Raw genomic sequence first — 17,829 nt, 5'->3', positions numbered from 1 at the left:
TTTTAATCTCTCCTTCACGTTTTAAGGACAATTTTGTCAGAAACAAAATTCCTGGTTGACAAGATTTTTTTTCTTTAACGTGCCATCCCGGTGTCTTCTGGCCTGAAGAGTCTGGTGAGAAATCCACCGTTAGGCTTATTTGTGCCAAGTTGTTCCTCCTGCTACTTTCAGAATCTCTCTCTGCCTTTTTGATTTCAACAATTTTGCTGTGGCGTCTCTTGGTGGAGTGCGCTCAGTCTGCCTGCTAGGAGTTTCCTGAGCTTCGTGGCTGTGCATTTTCATGGCTTTCATCAGATGTGGGAAGTTTCAGCCATCATCTTTTCAAATACTTTTTCCGCCCCTTTCTCTCTCACTTGTCCTTCTGGGGCTCCAGTGACGTGTGTGCTGGTTGTTCAGTGGTGTCCACAGATCCCTCAGGCTCTGTTCATTTTTCTTCATTATTTTTTCTTTCTGCTCCTCGCACTGGATAATTCCGGTTGTTTGCCGGTCCTTCTATCTGGTCCTCAGCTGCGTGGCGGAGGCCCCGGGTGCTGAACTGGCGGGAATGAGAAACAGCTGTGGGTGGGGCCGGGTGGGACGTGCACAGGTGACTCCCAGCCAACAGGGAGACAGGAGCCAGCCAAGGACATTTTGGGGCTGGGGTCCCCAGGTCTTGGGTGGCCAGAACTTGGGGCTGCTTGGCCTGAGAGGGCAGCACTGAGGGGACACCTTTGGTTTCTGAGGGGGGTCCCGGGTGGGGGCCCTGCTGCCAGCCACAGGAAGAGTCAGGGACAGCTGGTGGGTGAGCGCTGGCTGTGGTGGTGTTGCCCCCGGGAGGAGGTGGCCCAGCCCCCCGGTGGCCTTGGGTTCCCTTGGTGACACCCAGGAGGCTGAGCCCCCTGGGCCTGTGTCGCACTGACCGGACCGCGTTGCACATCTGCATGCTGTGCTCGAGCTGGCGAGTGCACTGCTCAGGGCAGGGCATCTCTGAGGAGGGGGCGGCCATCCTTGCGTGGGGAGTGCTGGCTGTGGCCACTGCTCGTCCACTCCTGGCCCCTTTGGTGCATCTGTGGCCTCGTTTCTGTCTTGGTCTTGTTCTCTCTGGAGGAGAAGCTTCCCAGCCGAGGAGCGGGTGTGGGTGTCTGCTGCCCTGTCTGCTGGGCCTCCTCAGGCTAGCCGAGCAGTGCGGCTCTCGGGGAGCTGCAGCCAAGACCCCCAGGGTGGCAGCCCTTGGTGTGTCCCGGGCTCGCTTGCAGAGGCCGTGTTGCTTCTCCGCTTTGAGCCTCCGCAGTGCCCCGGCCCCTGTCTCACCTGGCGCTCCCCCACAGGCGTCCTGCATCCTGCAGCTGGTCAGGTACACCCAGAAGCTTCAGGCCAAGGACGTGCCGGTGGCCGAGGAAGTGAGCGCTCTCTTCGCCGGGGAGCTGAACCCCGTGGCCCCCAAGGCCCAGAAGAAGGTCCCCGTCCCCGAAGGGTGAGCCTGGGCGGCCACTCATCGGGTCCAAGGGTGTTGTGGCTGGGAGCTGGGGCCAGGGTCAAGCGGCCCCTCGCCTGGTGTTTGTGGGGTAGGCCTTGGCCCATCTGCCGAAGGGAGCCCGCCGGCCTGGCCCTGCTGCTCCTGGGATGGGGTTTGTGCCCTCCCTGTACCCCTCGGTGTAGGGACGCCGGCTGATCCTGCAGTGGGGAGCTGGGGGTCCTCCTTGTGCCCCCGCCTGCCTCCCTTTGTCCTGGCACCTCCTTGAAAGGGGATGGCAGAGGGCCGAGCTGTGCTGGCCTTCCATCCTGACCCGGCCTCCCCTGCAGCCTGGACCTGGACGCCTGGATCAACGAGCCCCTCTCGGACAGCGAGTCTGAGGACGAGAAGCCCAGGGCCATGTTCCACGACGAGGAGCAGAGGCACGCGAAGCAGCGGCCGCCCGAGGTGGACGAGGAGGAGCTGGCCCGGGTGGGTGTGCGTGCGGGCAGGCCTCTGCCTCCTGTTTCTGGGGTGTCTCCTGCCACGCCCTCCCGTGTGCCTCCCCCCTAGCGGCCCGGCAGGACGGTGCTGGCAGCTCGGGGTCAGTGCTGGCTTTGGAACTTGAGACCTTTCCGTTGGCTGGTTCAGGGGTCGAGTGGGTGCCTGGCGTTGGTGTTGGGGCCCAAGCACCGATGAAGCGTGTGTTTCGTTGTGAACGCCGTTTCCATTTGGAATGTGGATGGGCGGCTGCTCTGTCCCGCCGGAGCCCCCCTTGTCCTTCAGGAGGCCCATGGGTAGCACTGGACCCCCGGCCTGCTCGATGGCGCTGCCTGCCCGCACCTGCCTGCGTGCTCAGCCCCCGCCATCCTGGTGGTGTGCATGCGCCACTGGAAGGGAGAAGGCCTGAACCCTCCAGCGGGGACAGCTGCCTGTGCCTCCCCCAGTTCCCCCCACGCTGAGGAAATGAGCCCTCCCTGCCTCGTCCTGCACTCGGAAGCGGACAGAGCAGCCATTCCCCGTTCTGGGCCTTGTGGAGGCTGAGGGAGAGGGTGGGGGCTCAGCATCTGCAGGGCCAGACACACACCCCTGCTGGCAGAGCTTTTGGCAGCACGACCTGCCAGGCAGACCCAGGTGTGGTCTCGGCTCTGCCCCTTGGCACTGTGGGCGGCCTTGGCTTGTGGCACTTCCCTGCTGGGGCCGTTGACTGAAGTCACTCCCTGTCCCCACAGCTTGTTCTTTCCACCTCGTTTCCCTGTCGGCGACAGGCTGACAGTGGAAGTGACAGGAAGGCCAAGGTCCCAGCCCTGGGACCGAGTGGGCACTCGGCTCGGCCCCTGCCCTGAGCGTGAGCATTTTGCTTACGTGCCTGTGAATTCTTCCCTGCAGCGGCGGGAGGCCCGGAAACAGGAGCAAGCCAACAACCCGTTCTACATCAAGAGCTCTCCGTCCCCTCAGAAGGTGAGGCCGCTCCCCAGGCACCCTCGAGTGACCCGGGTCCCCTTCTGGGTGGGCACAGAGAGGGCACAGGGAGTGTTCCGGAAGCCTTGCCTGTAGCAAGTGCCATTCGCGGGAGAAGGGTGTGGCGTGGTGGGCGTTCCATGGAGCAGGACCAGCCGCTGATACCCGAGCAGCGAGGATGGGTCTCAGGCTCCGCGTTGGGCGAGAGCAGAGCCCGGCTGTGCTGTGGGCCCTGCCCGGCGGGCGGGGGAGCTCACGCCCCTTGTCAGCAGGGTGGTGACGCCGGCCGCCCCCACTCCCCCACACCTGGTGCAGGTTCAGCCCCCAGGCTCCTCCTCCACGGCGACAGGTGCGTCTCCCAGGTGCACCCTCCCTGGGAGGCGGCTCCCTCACTCGCTCTCCTGATGTGTGTCTGCTGTTTCTCACGTGCCAGGCCCTGTTTCAGATCCCCGGCTGCAGCAGTTCTTCTAGACAGACGAGACACCTTATTTTTGGTTCACGCTGTTGGGAAGCCGTGGCCCGAGGGGCGGAAGGAAATGGCAGAGGGGCGGGGTCTGCCTGGTGTCCAGCACTCCACGGGCCCTTTTCCACCCCGTCTCAAGTGTCTCCCAGCTCACGGACGTTGTCAGGCTCTTCTCCAGGCACACCCTGTGAGGCGGCCCAGTGGGCAGGGCTGGGTTTTCTGGTGCCTTCTGGAAGCCGCCATGGAAGCGCCTTGAGCTGCGTGACCGAACGAGGAAGGGGCTCTGTGCTTTGCGGTGGAGCTGTGCGCTTTCCCGCAGGAATCTGGGGTCGGCAGCCATGGGCCGTGCACCCCTCGTGAGCCATCCTCTCCGAGCCCATGCTCCTCCATGGGGCGCGCCTGGGGCCACGCTGCCTTGAGGGTCGCTCGGGGCCTGCCCGTGTTCCCCGAGCCCTTTGGTGCCCCCCACTAAATGGAGCGACAGCCCCTCCCCCGACATCCACCATGTGGGGCCCACTGGCAGGATCAGGCTGGGCTGGACCCCAAGGCAAGGGGCACCCGCTCGGACGGGAAGGGAGGGTCTGGGGCCCAGCTCTCTGGTGGGGTGGGTATTTGACAACAGGCTTGCTTCGTCTCTTTTATTATTAACTTACTAGAGGAGGTGTGGGCCTTCAGAGCAGCCCTCCATAAGTACACGTGTTCCACCCCGCGGAGCCCCTGCATGGGTGCGGAGCGTCCACCAGAGTTGAAGGAGGCACGTGTTTATGATTATGTTGTTAGCTGCAGTCCACGGTGTAACCTAGGGTTCACTGTGTGGTGCTGTTCCATGGAGTTTATTTATTTGTTTTAATTTTTAATTCTAATACCATATACATAACCAGTATTTCCCTTTTTCACCATATTTAGATGTATAATTCAGTCTTATTATTTTCACAATATATTGCTCCCTTTGCCACCATCCATCACCAAAACTTGTCCATCGTCCCAAATAGAGAGTGTGCGTTTCAAGCCTGAACTCCCCATTCCTTACCCCCCCCCAGCCCCTGGTGACCCTTGTTCTGGATTCTGGCTCGGAGTTTGCTCGCTCTGATTATTTCCCGTCAGTGAGATCACACAGTGTGTGTCCTTCTGTGTCAGCTTATTTCACCTGGTGTGGCGTCTTCATGGTTCCTCACAGGCAACAGCCTGTATCAGGCTTGGTTCCTGAGTCTCCCCTCTAAGGTCAGGACCGAGACAGGGGTGCCCGCTGTCACCACTCGTATTCAGCACTGTAGTGGGACTTCGAACCGGAGCAGTTAGGCAAGAAAGAGAAACAAAAGGCATCCATATTGGAAACACATCACCATTGTGAGACTTCTTTGTTAAGATAGAATTCACTTGCCCTAAAGTTCCCCCGTTTAAAATGCCCAGTTAGTGGTTTTTAGTACCTTTACAGCCATCACCACTGTCAACATCTGGAACATTCTCCTCCCCGTTACCTGTCGTCCCTGTGCTCCTCCCCAGTCCCCGGCAGCCACCAGCCTGCGTCCCGTCTCTGGGCACCGCCCTTTGGACGTGGCTTCCCTCCTTTTTATGGCCCAGTAGCATTCCGTCGTGTCGGCGGGCCACCTGTTTCTCCTGCGTCTGCTGACCGTCACTCAGATGCTTTCTGCCCTTTGGCTTTTCTCGGTTGTCCTGCCCCGGACATTCGTGTAAAGTCTGGGTGGGGAGTCGCTGAGGCAGACAGTAACCCCGTGTTCATCTGTTCGAGGAGCTGCCAGGCTTCCCACAGCCTCCGCCCCAGGCCCTCTGCTGTCGCCACACTGGGATGGTCTTTCTGCTCCTAGAGACGCCAGTGGGGGCACGGTGGGGTCTGCTGTGATTTAAGCCTGTGTTACTTCTCTAACTTGAAGACGACATAAGGATTCAGTCTGGTAGATTTGCAGCTCACTCTGGCTGGTACCTGCAGTTGTTTATTTGAACCGCAGATGTTTTCCCATCCTTAAAGAGAAGCTGTTGCGCTCTCACTTCCGGGTCCCCTGGGCTCGCAGGGCATGCCCCCAGGGCGTCTCCCCAGAGCTTGGGGACTCAGCCATCCTCACGATGCCCTGCCCATGGCCTGCCCGTGAGGTGCGGCCGTGACGCCGCGGTGTTTGGTTTTGCAGCGCTACCAGGACACTCCGGGTGTGGAGCACATCCCTGTGGTGCACATCGACCTCTCGGTGCCTCTCAGGGTCCCAGGCAAGTGTCCCTGTGGCTCCCAGTGAGGGGCCGCCTGCGGGGTGGGGGCAGGGACAGCTGGAGGCCACAGCAGGCCCTGGCAGGCTGGTGGTGCCTCGGGGTGCAGCAGGCATGGCCCAGTGGGGTGTCCCCTCCAGGAGGCTCCTCCTCTGCGGGCAGCCTGCCCCTGTGCGCTGCCCCACCCGGGAGAGGGCCAAGGCCGCTCGGGGTGAGGAGTGTCCCGGTAACTCCTCCGAGGGGCTCCGGGAGTGCAGCAGCAGCAGGAAAGGGGTTCCACTCTGGTTTCTGGGCCTCTGAGAGACTCCCCCAGGTCAGGGTCCCCAGACCACCCCATGTTCAGGGATTCGCTGGGAGGACCCCAGGGCTCGGCAGACAGTCGTCCTTGCAGCTGTGGTTTATCAGCAGAAGGACCTGGAGCACAGCAAGGGGGGCAGGCGTGTGGGGCCAAGTGTGGGGGAAACAGGCAGAAGCTTCCAGAGTCAGGACACCCCTAATACCCCCAGCAATGAGTGGCGACTGTGTTTCAAGCATCCAATCCAGTAGCGTTAACTGCCTGCCCAGGATTGTGCCACCTGAGGTTGCCTTCTCCTCCAACAGAAACCCTCCTCCACCTTTTTATGCCTTTTTATGCCGGGGTTTTTGAGCCCTTTTCTTTCCGAGAATGTGACGTGTGCGTCACTTCCTCTGGCCACCCTCGGGGTGTCTGTGGAGCTCAGGAATCCCGTCGGCTTCTCACGGCCCCCGTGGGGCGTGATGGTGGGTCTTGGGCCTTGGCCGCGCTCCCTTCTCCGATCCGCTCCCGTTGCGACCCCTCAGCTCTGCAGAGCCGAGCCCTGGGTGTGACCTGGGCAGGGACCCTGGGGTGGGGACGGCCCAGGGTTGCCCTCAGCTGAGCGGCCCCGGCCCCGGCAGGGGTGCCCATGTCCGACCAGTACGTGAAGCTGGAGGAGGAGCGGCGCCACCGTCAGAGGCTCGAGAAGGACAAGAAGAGGAGGAAGCAGAAGAAGGAGAGGGAGAAGCGCGGCCGGCACCGGCGCCACAGCTCCCTGCACACGGAGAGCGACGAGGACATCGCCCCCGCCCAGCAGGTGGACATCGTCACCGAGGAGATGCCCGAGGTGTGCTGCCCTGCGCGGGGGGCCGGAGGGGTCCAGGGGAGCGGGCTGCACCCTGGGACAGGTGGGAGGCGCACGGCCCTACCCCTGTCCTGTCCCCAGGGTCCCACCCCGTGGGAAGCTGACTGGGTCCCTCCTGGGGCAGAGCCAGGAATGCGTGTGCCTCGTGTGTGAGCCCGGCGTCCCTGTGCCCCGAGAGTGCGGGGTGAGGGTGGGGAGGGAACCCGCAAAGCCAGGTCCCCCGTGGCCCGGGGACTGCACTGCTGCTGTCCAGCTGCCAGCTGAGTCCCCTCACCCGTCCCTTCCTCTCAGAACGCTCTGCCAAGCGATGAAGACGACAAAGACCCCAACGACCCCTACAGGGCCCTAGACATCGACTTGGACAAGTAAGGGGCCAGCGGGCGCTCGGGGAGCCACTGGGGTGGGTGTTGAACCGGGACCAGCCTCCCTGCTGGCTCGGGCTGTTTCCCTTTCTTGTCATTTGTTAAAGGCTCTTGTTCAGCAGAAGCCGCTCCCAGACCCTCCCGAGACCGAGGCCTCTAGCCTGGCCGGGGGGTGCAGCTCAGAGGGGCCCTGAGGTCCGAGTGCCCGCCGCCTGCCTGGGTGACTCGTCGGGTGCCCACCCTCCCTCGCTGCCCCTGCTGCCCTCCTCCCTGGTTCTCGCCTCGGTCCCCTGTCCTGCCCCTCTCGGGAGCATTGTTTTTAAATTTAAATTTTTAAATATTTCGAACTCATGGGGCAAAAATAATACCGATTGCACATGGAGAAGCCCAGCGTACCCAGTTTCCACGTTTTGCCACGTTTGCCGAGTCGTCCTTTCCATCTGTCTCTCCCTCCGTGAGAGCAGCTGCACACCCCGTGCTCCTCAAGCCAGAACCTGCCCCTGTACGTTCCCCAAGAACAAGGACGTTGGCGTCCGTCACCTCTTCGGGGCAGTGTCACTGCAGGTGCTTTCGCATCGAGACTGGGATTCCCGTGAGGATTCCACATTCCCACAAGTCCAGTGAGGCCCCGTGAGCCTTTCCTCCTCCCTCTCCAGATCCCGTTTGGGATCAGGTTTTGTTAATTGTCATCGTCTACTTGGTTACTGTGTCTTTTTTGTGAAGTTGTGGGACTGAATGGTAGAAACTTGCCCGTCCCAGCCCCTCCCAAGCACAGCCCCATGTGGGATTTGCCACGTTCACCATGTTGCGGTGCCCTCACCCCCTTCTGTTACTAGAACTTTCTCCCTACTTCCAACAGAAACCCTGCCCCCACCCTGGCACCCTGCACTCGCTCGGTGTCTGAGTTTGTGCAGGAGCATTTTAAATAACAAGAAGCTGGTGACCATCGGGAGGGGACTAGGCCCCCCCTGGGCCGACCTGGAGGCAAGGTTTCATGTCCCCTGTGTCTGTGGGACACAGCTGGCTGTGGCCTGGCCAGGGCTTTGGCCTCGTTGGGGAGACGTGTGTGGTTCCTGGAGCTGAAGGCGTGTGCTCCCTGTCTCCCGGCCCTCCTGCCCCCTCCTGCCCCCTCGCTGCCTCCTGTGTTCTTACGTTTCTGTCCCTCTCCTCCCTCCCACTCTCTGTCTCTCTGTGTCTCTGTCCTCCCCCTCCTTCTCTCCTTGGCTGGCCCTGTCTGTCTCTGTGCCGCGCAGTCTGGGGCCGGGGACACCGCGCAGGTAAGCGGAGCCCGCTCTGCAGCCCACCGCCCAGGCCTGCCACTGCTTTCTCACTGCAGCCCGTGGGCTGAGCTTGCCGGCTTCCCCGGTCCTGCACGGCACCCGCTGTCTCCCAAGCTCCTCCGCTCTGTCTCATTGGGGCCTGCAGCTTTCGGAACTGAGAGCAGCTGGGCCAGTTTGCTGTGGCTCTCCTCACGCCAACAGTGTGCCATGAACGCCCCCGAGGGTGCCCCCGGCACACATTGGGGAGATGCCTCCTATGCTCAGAGGGCCCGGCCCAGAGCCCCACATTTCCTAGGCCGTGCTCTGCTGCTGGCGAGCCCACCGTCTGCCTTGCAGGCATTGCCCACCTTTAGCCTGTCCTTGTTGCCCTCCCCCGTCCTCTCTGCTGTCCAGCACCTTGGCTTGGGGGGACAGCAGAGGAGGGGCACGGAGGGCAGTCACCTCCTGTGTGACGGCCGAGCTGACATGTGCGGTGAGGCCGGGTGCTGGGCCGACAGGACGTGGCTCTGCACTCTCCCTGCAGGCCCTGGGGCTTCTCTGGGTCCCCAGCCACTGCATCACCGCACAAAAGGGTTGAGCCGCTGTGATGCACAGCTGCCTTCCTCTCCAACCCAGTGGCCTCCCCTTCTCGCCCTTTCTTCAAGGCCCTTGGCCGACAGTGAGAAGCTTCCTGTCCAGAAACACAGAAACGCGGCTACCTTGAAGTCCCCCGAGAAAGAGGACGTCCCTGTGCTGGAAAAAAAGAATCAGAAACCCAAAAAGAAAGAGAAGAAGCACAAGGAAAAAGTGCGAGATAAGCAGAAGAAGAAGGAGAAAGAGAAAGAGAAGGAGAAGAAGGTAAAGCTGGACCGGGGCAGCCCCTCGGCTCGTGGGTGGAGGGTCCCTGCCCTCAGCCCTGGGGCCATAGGGGCGCTGACCGGGTGTGGGTGAGGGCAGGAGGCACTGGGCTCGAAGGAAACAGGGCCGGGGGATGCAGCAGGAGGGTCAAGCCATGTCCTCCCCAGCCTGGGGTTTGTCATAAATCGTAACCAAGCGTAAAGTTCGTCTCCTTGGCCACCCACCCAGGACTCCAGAACATTCTTGCGTGTTCACATTCGTGTTTGTGCATGTAGACGGTATGCGTGCAGAGAGAGACTTTCCCACAGTGTGGAGCCGGCCAGGACCCTGGTTGGTGTCCGAGAGCACGGGGGCAGCTCCACTGCTGAGCCCCTTCCACCCGGTCAGCCCTCCTGGCCTCCTTGGTGGGGCCGGTGCAGGTCGCCGGGGTCCGTCTGGGTGTGGGCGCGGCCTCAGCAGAGCTGGAAACGCCAGGTGCCCTCCGTGAGCCGGGGCGCTCCGGGGTGGGCATCCACCCTCCACTGCACCCCTATGGCCAGAAGCGCTGGTCTCAGCTGAGCCGGGGAGTCCAGTGCAGTTGGGGCAGCTGGGGTGACTGGGGCGCAGACAGGCGGCCCCCCCAGGTCCCCCACCCGCAGCTGCCGTCTCTCTGCTGCAGGGCGAGGACCTGGACTTCTGGCTCTCCCCGCTGCCGCCTGCTGCCGCCCCGTCCCTGCCGATGGTAAGAGCCCGGCGGCCGGCAGGGGCTCCCGCCATATACATGCTCGGGATGTGCATCCTCCGTGGACCCCGCGGTGCTGCGCCCAGCCCAGTGGGGCTCTGTGGCTTGGCCAAGCCTCCAGGGCACGTCCATGTGCAGCCCCCATGGGACCGTGCCTGCTGCGGGGTCCTCGTCTCCCGCACCCCTGGCCTTCCTGTGTGGCCCCGCTCAGCGGTCCTCTCCACTATGCCCACACCCTCCCCTTGGGGCCTCCGCGTCTGCATTTCTGCCCCTCCTGGTCCTAGGAGAAAACCCCAGGCTCTTGGTCTCTCGGAGGGAGCCCCCACCCCCACCCCCACCCCGTGCAGGTGGCACCCGGAGCACAGGGCTGGCTTGGGGACAGCCCCCACAGGCGTTCTCCGGGTGTCCCCTTGAGCCCATAACCATTTTGGTCCCTAGGAGGAGCCCAGGCTGGAAGCTGTCGTCACAGCCCCGGAGGAGGAGCAGGGGGGCAGAGAAGCTGGGCAGGAAGGACACGAGGACGAGGACCGCAAGGAGCAGGAGCAGGGGGAGGTGAGGGTGCTGGGTGTGTGCGGGGGCCTGCGCCCTGCTAGGGTGGAGGGTGACCCTGCTGCCCGTGTATGTTGGGGGAGGCGGGCAGGGCTCCTGCCCAGGCCCCACCAGGAGGGGCTGCACCTCCGTGTTCCCGTGGTGTCCTAGCATACCCCCGGTCATCCTTGATGAACCGTGCAGCCTGCGGGTTTTAGACGTCACGGGTCACATGTCCACCGCCGTCAGGTTCCAGAACGTTCTCATCACCCCAGAGAGAAGCCCTGGGGCCTCCCTCCCTGTGCTTCCCGTCCCTGTGCCCAGCAGCCGTTCGCCTGCTGCCGTCTCCGTGGCGTTGCCTGTTCTGGATATGTCACGTCCGTGGGCTCAGCGTGTCCCTTTGGTGTCTGCTGGTGTCACTCAGCCCCCGTTGTAGGGTTATTCCATGTGGCAGCGTGGATCAGGACTTCGGTCCTTTTCGTGGCTGAGTAATCCCCCGTCCTCTGACTGGCCTCTGTGGGGAACGTGCGTGTGCACGGTTCCGGGGGCTGTGTGCTCTCTTCTGGGCGGACCCTAGGGGCCTGCCTCTGTGGGGTCCTCGGCAGGGGCTGCGCTGCCTTGTGCTGGTCCCCAGGGACCCGGGCCACCTCCCTGGGCCGGTCTGGGGGCTGACTCGCTGCTCATGCTTGTTTCAGAAGTCTCCAAAGCCCAAGAAGAAGAAGCACAAGAAGGAGAAGGAAGAGAAATCAAAAGAAAAAAAGAAGTCGAAGAAGCAGCATCACGGCGACGGGGCGGTAGCAGAGCCTGTGCAGAACGGCGCGCTGGATGAGGAGCCTCTCCCGGTGAGGGGTACTTCACGCTCCCCCCGTCCCCTCCCGGGCAGGGCGGGACCTCAACCCGAGCACAGTTTGGGGCGTCTGCACGAGGCAACTTGGGGTATCACGCCCCACGGTCAGGGCTCTGGCAGCCCGGGGGAGGCATTGGCGCCTGACCCCACCTTCCTCTCCCCCAGCCCATGTCCAGCTACTCCCTCCTCGCCGAGAACGCCTACGTGAAGATGGTGAGTGGGGCGGACGGGCCGCAGGCAGGGGGCAGCTGGGAGCCACAGCCCCATCTCAGACACGGCTTTCCTGAGATGAACGGCACGTTCCTTTCTTCACCTTACTCTGAACTCAGAGAATGTGAACTGCTTTCCTAATTTGTTTGAAAGCAAACATCATAGAAACCCGTGGTGTGTGAATCTCTCACAATAAAAGTGCGTTAAAAAGGCAAAACAAAACCAAACACCATGACCAAAAAAAGCATAAATGGTGCCTGCTCCCCACAATGCGCGTGCGCATCCTTTCGGCCTGCAGCGAGGCCCCGGGGTCCCCGGTGGGCCCCTGACCGTGAGGCCGTGTGTGTGCAGACCTACGACCTGCAGGGCAGCCTGCAGGAGGACAGCCGGGTCACCGTGTCCGTGATCCTGGAGAACCAGAGCAGCAGCCTCCTGAAGGGCATGGAGCTCAGCGTGCTGGACTCCCTCAACACCAAGATGACCCGGCCCGAGGGCGCCTCTGTGCACGACGGGGTCCCCGTGCCTTTCCAGCTCCCCCCAGGTGAGGCCGTGGTCCCAGGGCCCCCCGACGGCCTGGGTCTCCCCACGGCGTGGGTGATGCGCAGCCTGTGGAGCCGCTGCAGGGGCTGCTCAGTCAGTGCAGAGAGGCCTTAGGCCTTCCGGCAAGTTCTCCTGCTTTCGTCTGTGTCTGCAGAACGGGGGAAAGAGCCGGCCTGTTGGAGAAACCCAGCAAGCTGGGAGGGGCTGCCAGGAAGGGGCCCCACGTAGAGCCCCTCATTTCTGTGTCCATGAATGACACCAGCTTCCTGCCCAGCCTCGGGGCAGGAGGGGGAGTGGTCTGAGCACAGACCCCTGCGTCCCTGCTGCCTCCCCAGGGGTGCTGGCCCTCCTGGGCCTGTCCTCTCCCATCCTGTCCCAGAGCCACACACCACTCAGGGCCTCCGCACTCTCGCCCCCACCAGGCGTCTCCAACGAAGCACAGTTCGTGTTCACCATCCAGAGCATCGTCATGGCTCAGAAGCTCAAGGGGACACTGTCCTTCATCGCCAAGGTACGTGGCCACCCCAGTGCACCCCAGGCGCCCGGCCGGGCAGGGGCAGCCCAGATGCTTGGGGCCCCCTCACCCCGCCCACCCCTGCTCGCTTGCAGAACGATGAAGGGTCGACCCACGAGAAGCTTGACTTCAAGTTGCACTTCAGCTGCTCGTCCTACCTGGTCACGACACCCTGTTACAGGTGAGGGCCCGGGCGCCCACCCCACCATCCCCAGACCTTGCTGTTCTCCTTTGTTTTTTGTTTTTTTTTTTCAACATTCTGTATTGTGAAGTAAACAGATATACAGAGTAGTGATAATTTTCGAAGTACAGTTTAACAAGTTGTTACAGAACAAATTTTAAAGAACATGTTTTGCATTTCCACCGTGTCAGTTATTTCCTTCTAGGTATTCTCGTATCCTAAAAACTGGAACAATTGTATGTTTATATAAAGATTCAGTGTTCATAATCCTCTGTTAAATTCCATCTTGTCTGCTGCTACCCCTACGTCTCGTTTGATCACTTTCTCCATCTTCAGGGGTGTCTGGGCAGTGACCGCCTGACCTGTTCATACTGAAAGGGGGTGTGGACATCATGGGGAAGGGGCTGATGTTCCTGAAGAGGCTGGGGCCTCTGGGTTTTGGGACTTGTCTGGCACAGGAGCACTCTGGGGGATTTAAGTTTCTGAACAGTCAACTTAGTGAAACTTTTACAGAATCTCAGGTAGGGACCTAGGTATTTGGGGACTGCTGTTGGTTAGGGCCTGGCATGCTGTGGCCATTTGGGATGTCTAGCTGGAGCTTGCGTAAGAGAAACCCCCAGGACAGCCTCTCGACTCTACTTGGGATCTCTCAGCCACCGTGACCTCAGCTTGTTACCTTTCTTTTCCCCTTTTGGTCGAGTAGACATTTTCAATCTCTCACTGCCAGGGCCTGGCTCATTCTTGGGAGTCGTGTCCCTCGTCGGGGGGAGATTATTGAATTTGTTTGAGAGCGAGAGAGGCCACTTTGGAGCAACTAAAGAGGTTCCCTGGAGGTGCCCCTTAGGCATAGTTACAGGAAGGCTCAGCCTCCTATTTACAGCCCTAATTGCACAAGAGGAAGCCTCAAGATTGAGGGCTTGGTTTATTAAGTACAGGCTTCCTAATTCCACAGAGCATATGTTCTGTTCAAGATAAGCAATCAGTGTCTCGCATTACCTTCACTTAGTTGTACAATCATCATCACTCTGAATTTTAAACAATTATCATAACCCAAAACACCCCGACGCTTTTATCAGCCTCTCGTTTTTCATCCCTTGTATTTGTGTGGGCTAGTGAGGTATTCTCATTAAATATAGTCCATAATGTTCAATAGGGACGTCTTCCCTCTCAGTTAGCTCCTTGTACCAGCGTCAGACCTTAGGAGCATACTGTGCAAACACTTATATTTGTGGTGCTGCTCTGTGGGTCACAGGCCTCTAAACAACCCCTTTCGGTCACATTCGCCCCCAGTGCGGCACAGATACTTACAGTCCTGTTAATGACAATCGTCTCCTCTGTCCGTTCTCTCTCCCGCGTTCCCGGGGCCTCTCCTGTGCTGTTTCCCCATCTGCCCGGGAGGGGAGCACAGGGGACCAGCTGGGCCTTCCCGCGGTGACTTACAAACCCCACGGTGACCTGATGTTCGAAAGGGCAGCTGCCAGGAGCTCCTGCTCACACAGAAAGGCCGGCGTGTTCTACACGTCCCTGGGAGACAAACCCACCGCACGCCGCAGAGGACCCTTCGTCCTTCTGGGCTGGGCCTGCTGTGACCCTCCGTCCCGGGTCTTTCCTGCAGTGACGCCTTTGCCAAGTTGCTGGAGTCTGGGGACCTGGGCATGAGCTCGATCAAAGTCGACGGCATCAGTATGTCCTTCCAGAACCTTCTGGCAAAGATCTGCTTCCACCATCACTTTTCCGGTAAGGGGTGGAACTTGGCCGGCAGCCCGCACAGCCTTGGCCAGGCCAGCCCCCGGCACTCCCTGCCTCCTGGGGAGGGTGGGTGGGGTGCCCGTCGGGTGCGCCCTCACCCCCCGCCCTGGGCTCCCGCAGTTGTGGAACGAGTGGATTCCTGTGCCTCCATGTACAGCCGCTCCATCCAGGGCCACCACGTCTGCCTCCTGGTGAAGAAGGTGAGGCCACGCAGGCTGGGTCAGGGAGGGGACCCTGCAGCAGGCCCAGAGCTCCTCGGGAAGGTGGGCTCGTCCTCCTGCCCTGCAGGTGCCCCTGCTTACTGGGTTGGGGGCTGTGCCCGGGCCCTGCCGCTTGCCTTTCTCCCTCTCCCACGGCTGCGTTTTCAGAACAGTCTCTGTCACCATCCTCAGAGCAGGGTTCTTCTGTTACGCTGCTGAGCTCTGTCTGCCAGTGCTTTGCTGTGTTTTTGTGCCTGTTTATGAGGGGTTGGTCTGCGGTGGTTCTTTGCATCTTGTCGGGTTTAGTGCCAGGGTGAAAGGGCTCACGGAGTGAGCTGGGAGTTGCCCTCTTCTGTGTTCCAGAGGAGATTGTGTACAGTCGGTGCTGTCTCCTTAAATGACTCCAAGCCCCACCAGTGATAGGGGCTTCGGTTTGGTGGGGTTTTTACCCACAAATGGAGTTGCTCTCGGTAGCAGCTCTGGGACTCTCCAGGTTATCTAGCGAATCTCAGGTGAGTTTTGGTCGTCTGTGTCTTAAGGAGTTAGTCCATTGCTTCGGGTTTATCGAACGTGCTCGTGTAGAGTTGTTTGCACGTCCCCTTGTGATCCCTCTGATGTCCTTGGGGTCGTGGCAGTGCCCTCTCCTTTCTTTTTCTTGGTAGCCTGGCCTAGGCTGATCAGTTCTGTTGATTTTTCTTCGAAGTTTCTGTCTGTTTTTTCTTTATATTTTCTATTTTCCTTCTGAAATGTCCTCTTTCTGATGTTGATTTTGAGAGGGCTCTGGTGGCAGCGTCTGTCGACAGCTGCTTGAACATCCCAGTTAGGTGGTCCCAGCGCCTGCCACGTCCGGCTGCCGAGGCCTCCGGGCTGCGCCGGGCGCCGTGTGCTTCCTGTGAGGAGGGCCGGTGGCTCTGCCTCAGCGGCCAGGGGTCGCTCCTGGGCCGTCCCCACCTGCCTTGCAGCCCCCTGCCCGGTGTCCCATCCGTCCATTCAGCTCTTGTTAGGAGCCGACCCAGCCATGCTCGGCTCAGGGGGACCCAGGCTTCATAAACAGCTTCAGGGGTCGCTTTCCCTGGGCCTCCCTGTCTACCGTCTCCCCGGGCCCTTCGAGTTACCCCGCTCTGCCTCACATCCTCACAGCTGCCCTTTCCCCTGGGGCCCTGTGGCAAGAGGACTCCCCGGGGAGAAAACCGGGGTTCCCCCCAGTCTGGGCCTTCTTCCGTTTCTGGGCTTCATCCCACCCCCTCCTGCCACCAGTGATCTGACGTCCTCTGAGAGCTGTGCACGCGTCCAGCCTGGGTCTCGCTCACCACTCAGTGGGGGGCAGATGTAGCCCGCTTGGAACCCCCTGTTTCACATGCTCATCAAAGCACTGAGACGGAGAAGGCTGTGGTCACGACCGGGTGTTTCCTTGTGTGTCTCTCGTCGTCTAACGCGTTGTCTGCCTCCACAGGGAGAGAATTCCGTGTCGGTCGACGGGAAGTGCAGCGACGCAACCCTGCTCAGCAACCTGCTGGAGGAGATGAAGGCCACGCTGGCCCAGTGCTGACGGCTGCTTGGGGACGGCGCCGCGAGGCAGATTTCAAGTGTTACGTCACTCCCGCGTCCCCGGGAACCAGGTCCAGCCGGGCGGCTGACTTCCATCTGCCCCAGGGTACATGTCGCGTTCATTTATTTCATCGTCCTTTTGTACTTTGACTCTTCTTCACTCTCTGTGGCAAGAAGCCCCCTGCTCCAGCCCCCAAACCAAGGAGGGGCCCCCGTGGCCAGCAGTGCCTCCCGCCCAGCTCTGCTCCCCATTCTGAGCAGGGCGGCTCTCCTCTCAGGCCCACAGGGGCCACCCAAAGAGGGAGAGTGACCGCTGTCCCGGGCACCCTGGCCGCCCATTTCTGTAAAACCACCTGGGTCCTCAGGGCCCCAAAACAGACCTCCCGGCGGGGTCTGCAGGGAGGTGATGGGCAGGCTGGGCTGGCCACGCGGTCCTCAGGGCAGGGGAGCGGTCAGCGCAGGTCATTGTCCACTACTGGTGTCCTCAGTGTCCCCCCACACCGCATCCACGTGCCGTGGCCAGGCCCCAGGACCCCAGCTGAGGGCCGAGCTGCAGGGCTAAAGGCGCTTGGAGGCTGAGGCGGGGGCTGCGGCCTGGGGAGGCGGGCCCGCCATGGTGGGAGATCCAGGCGGAGCAGGGACCAGCCTTTACTTTTTCCTGCTGGGTATACCTGTCCACTTTGTTTGGGAGGTGAGCATTGGCGTCGTACAATTCCACGTCCCCTCGCCTTGTCTCTGTCTACACCACAAGGTTTGTCTTCATGCTGTCCCTGTAGCTGCCGGGGGCCTGGGGTGAAGGAACTGGGAGGGACAAGCACCCTCTCCCCTGGGCCAGGTCAGCACGCTGGGGGCTGCCGCCTCTCCATGCTAGCCCGCCGTGCGTGAGGCTGAACTTCCCTCGGACGATGGTCCTCGGGGACATTTTAACTTTTCTTTTTGATGAACTGTCACTTTAGCATGTAATCTATTACAGAATCCCGTGCAGTGATTCTAGAATTTTGAAATTGTATGATGTGTTATATAAGAATTTATTTGCTATCGACATTCCCGTATAAAGGAGAGAGACATATCATGCTGCTGTAATGATTTTGTGTCGAGATGATCCAATAAAATTGCAAAACACATGTTAACATTTTGGGTCTTGCGGGGTCAGCAGACGCCAAGGACGCCAGGGAGGGCGGGTTCCTGTGTAGGGTGAGGTGAGCTCAGGCCTCCAAGACCCTGGGTTAAATCCGGGTCCGGGCACACCCCGCTCCCCACCAGCGTCCCTCCTCAAGGGTCGTTGGGCCTGAAAACGCCGACCCAGAGCCCACTTCCTGTGGTTCTCCGTGGAAATCAACACCGGCCCCACCCTGGGCGTCCCACCTTCTCCCCCACTCGGCCTTCAGAGCCGTCTGCAGTCTCCCGGATGTAACCGAGTTTTCCCACATTGTTTCATTCCAGCATGTTTTTGTCTCAACCTAAATTTAGATTTTCCCATTGGAACAGTAGCCACACAATGCTGCCCTGTCTGGAAGGGGGTATCCTGTGAGCGGGTCCCCAGCGGGAAGCCCTTCTGTGGGGTCCTGCCTCTCGAATATGGGAGAAAGAACACGAAGGG

At 60.7% G+C, this 17,829-nt stretch overlaps 1 protein-coding gene across 3 annotated transcripts in view; it reads left to right on the top strand.

Annotated features, from left to right (window-relative positions):
- Positions 1-17,359, top strand: part of AP3D1 (adaptor related protein complex 3 subunit delta 1) — a 54,265-nt gene extending 36,906 nt beyond the window's left edge. For 2 of the 3 annotated variants that reach the window (XM_037823850.1, XM_037823851.1), the window contains 17 exons: positions 1,308-1,453; positions 1,783-1,924; positions 2,822-2,893; positions 5,501-5,576; positions 6,489-6,694; positions 7,004-7,077; positions 8,999-9,191; positions 9,850-9,912; positions 10,351-10,464; positions 11,136-11,282; positions 11,453-11,500; positions 11,849-12,038; positions 12,460-12,548; positions 12,647-12,732; positions 14,348-14,469; positions 14,602-14,681; positions 16,135-17,359. In XM_037823850.1, coding sequence (XP_037679778.1) covers positions 1,308-1,453; positions 1,783-1,924; positions 2,822-2,893; positions 5,501-5,576; positions 6,489-6,694; positions 7,004-7,077; positions 8,999-9,191; positions 9,850-9,912; positions 10,351-10,464; positions 11,136-11,282; positions 11,453-11,500; positions 11,849-12,038; positions 12,460-12,548; positions 12,647-12,732; positions 14,348-14,469; positions 14,602-14,681; positions 16,135-16,230 — 1,944 coding nt within the window. In that variant the 3' untranslated portion in view covers positions 16,231-17,359. Of the gene's footprint in view, positions 1-1,307; positions 1,454-1,782; positions 1,925-2,821; positions 2,894-5,500; positions 5,577-6,488; positions 6,695-7,003; positions 7,078-8,998; positions 9,192-9,849; positions 9,913-10,350; positions 10,465-11,135; positions 11,290-11,452; positions 11,501-11,848; positions 12,039-12,459; positions 12,549-12,646; positions 12,733-14,347; positions 14,470-14,601; positions 14,682-16,134 lie in introns of those variants that run through there. The other variant, XR_005214940.1, reaches the window with a different exon arrangement.
- Positions 17,360-17,829: the final 470 nt, after the last annotated feature.

The sequence above is a fragment of the Choloepus didactylus genome, assembly GCF_015220235.1.
Source record: "Choloepus didactylus isolate mChoDid1 chromosome 25 unlocalized genomic scaffold, mChoDid1.pri SUPER_25_unloc1, whole genome shotgun sequence".
Lineage (NCBI taxonomy): Eukaryota > Metazoa > Chordata > Mammalia > Pilosa > Megalonychidae > Choloepus > Choloepus didactylus.
This window is presented reverse-complemented; position numbering and strand designations above follow the sequence as displayed.